Source organism: Etheostoma spectabile, chromosome 5 (assembly GCF_008692095.1).
Source record: "Etheostoma spectabile isolate EspeVRDwgs_2016 chromosome 5, UIUC_Espe_1.0, whole genome shotgun sequence".
NCBI classification, from domain to species: domain Eukaryota; kingdom Metazoa; phylum Chordata; class Actinopteri; order Perciformes; family Percidae; genus Etheostoma; species Etheostoma spectabile.
This window is the reverse complement of record NC_045737.1, coordinates 35,837,873-35,838,892: the sequence shown is the minus strand read 5'-3', so window position 1 is coordinate 35,838,892 and position 1,020 is coordinate 35,837,873. Positions and strand designations below refer to the sequence as shown.

The 1,020-nt window shown below is 47.8% G+C and overlaps 1 protein-coding gene across 1 annotated transcript in view; it reads right to left on the bottom strand.

The window, feature by feature from the left end:
• Window positions 1-1,020, bottom strand: part of pikfyve (phosphoinositide kinase, FYVE finger containing) — a 41,713-nt gene that overhangs the window by 6,661 nt on the left and 34,032 nt on the right. Inside the window, 1 exon segment of the mRNA XM_032515167.1 lies at window positions 591-694. Coding sequence (XP_032371058.1) covers window positions 591-694 — 104 coding nt within the window.

The window sequence follows — 1,020 nt, the reverse complement described above, 5'->3', positions numbered from 1 at the left end:
AGATCAGCTGGTATTATGTCTATAATGGAGTGGAATAGGAATTTGTAAGAGACCCCAAACTTTTGACCGGTAGTGTACCTTTGTCCTTTAACTCTGTCTGACGCCCCCAGCATTAGCTTAGCTTAGCACAGATCCTGCAGGTAACCGGCTCCAACTAGCCTACTGCTGCTAATAAGTGATAAAATAACGCCGACGTGTTCCTATTCACATGTTGTGATTTGTATAGTCACAGGGTGTACAAGTAACAAGATCACATGCCATATTCTTCTTCTTATTATTTTAGATTATTTTTAGGGGCATTTTAGGCCTTTAATGACAGGACAGTGAAGGGAGAGAGAGGGGGGGATGACATACAGCAAAGGGCCGCAGGTCGGAGTCAAACCCTGCGTTGAGGAGTAAACCTCCATATACGGGCACCAGGTCTACTGAGCTATCAGTGAGGCTAGTGGTGGGGGCGTCAGACAGAGAGAAGGGTATGTACGGACTGTCTAACTCTGGGCTACACGGTGAATAAGCTGAAGTCCCAATTAGTCGCCGTGTTCCTTTAACCTCAGCTACTGAACCCCAAATAGATTGTGTGTGGTGCCTACTTTCTGCTGCACAGCTCCGGTGATGTAGGTGAAGTAGTGAGGCGCAAAGTCCAGGAAGGACTGGACCTCCAGTCTGGGCATCTGCTTCAGGATGAACCGGTCGTCTGAGACACGACACAGAAGAGGAGATGGTTCCGGTTATTCAAACGTTTTTAAGCGCTAGACCTACACATTTACAGTTTTATGTCTACATAAGTGGCCTGAGGTTTGCGTGTCTCTTTAAGAGAGTGGCAGCGTGTGTTGTGGGGAGTGTGTGGTAGAGCGAGTGAGATGGGATTAGCTTCGGGGCGAGTACCAACTCTAGAGAGGCACAGGGAGAGAGACAAAGTGTCTCCCCTGTGCTTTCTGACCTCGGTGGGAAATCTGTAGCAGGAAATGTTCCCCCTCTCCTTGATTTCATGGTGTTTATGGAGAAGGAGAAACAGGAAAT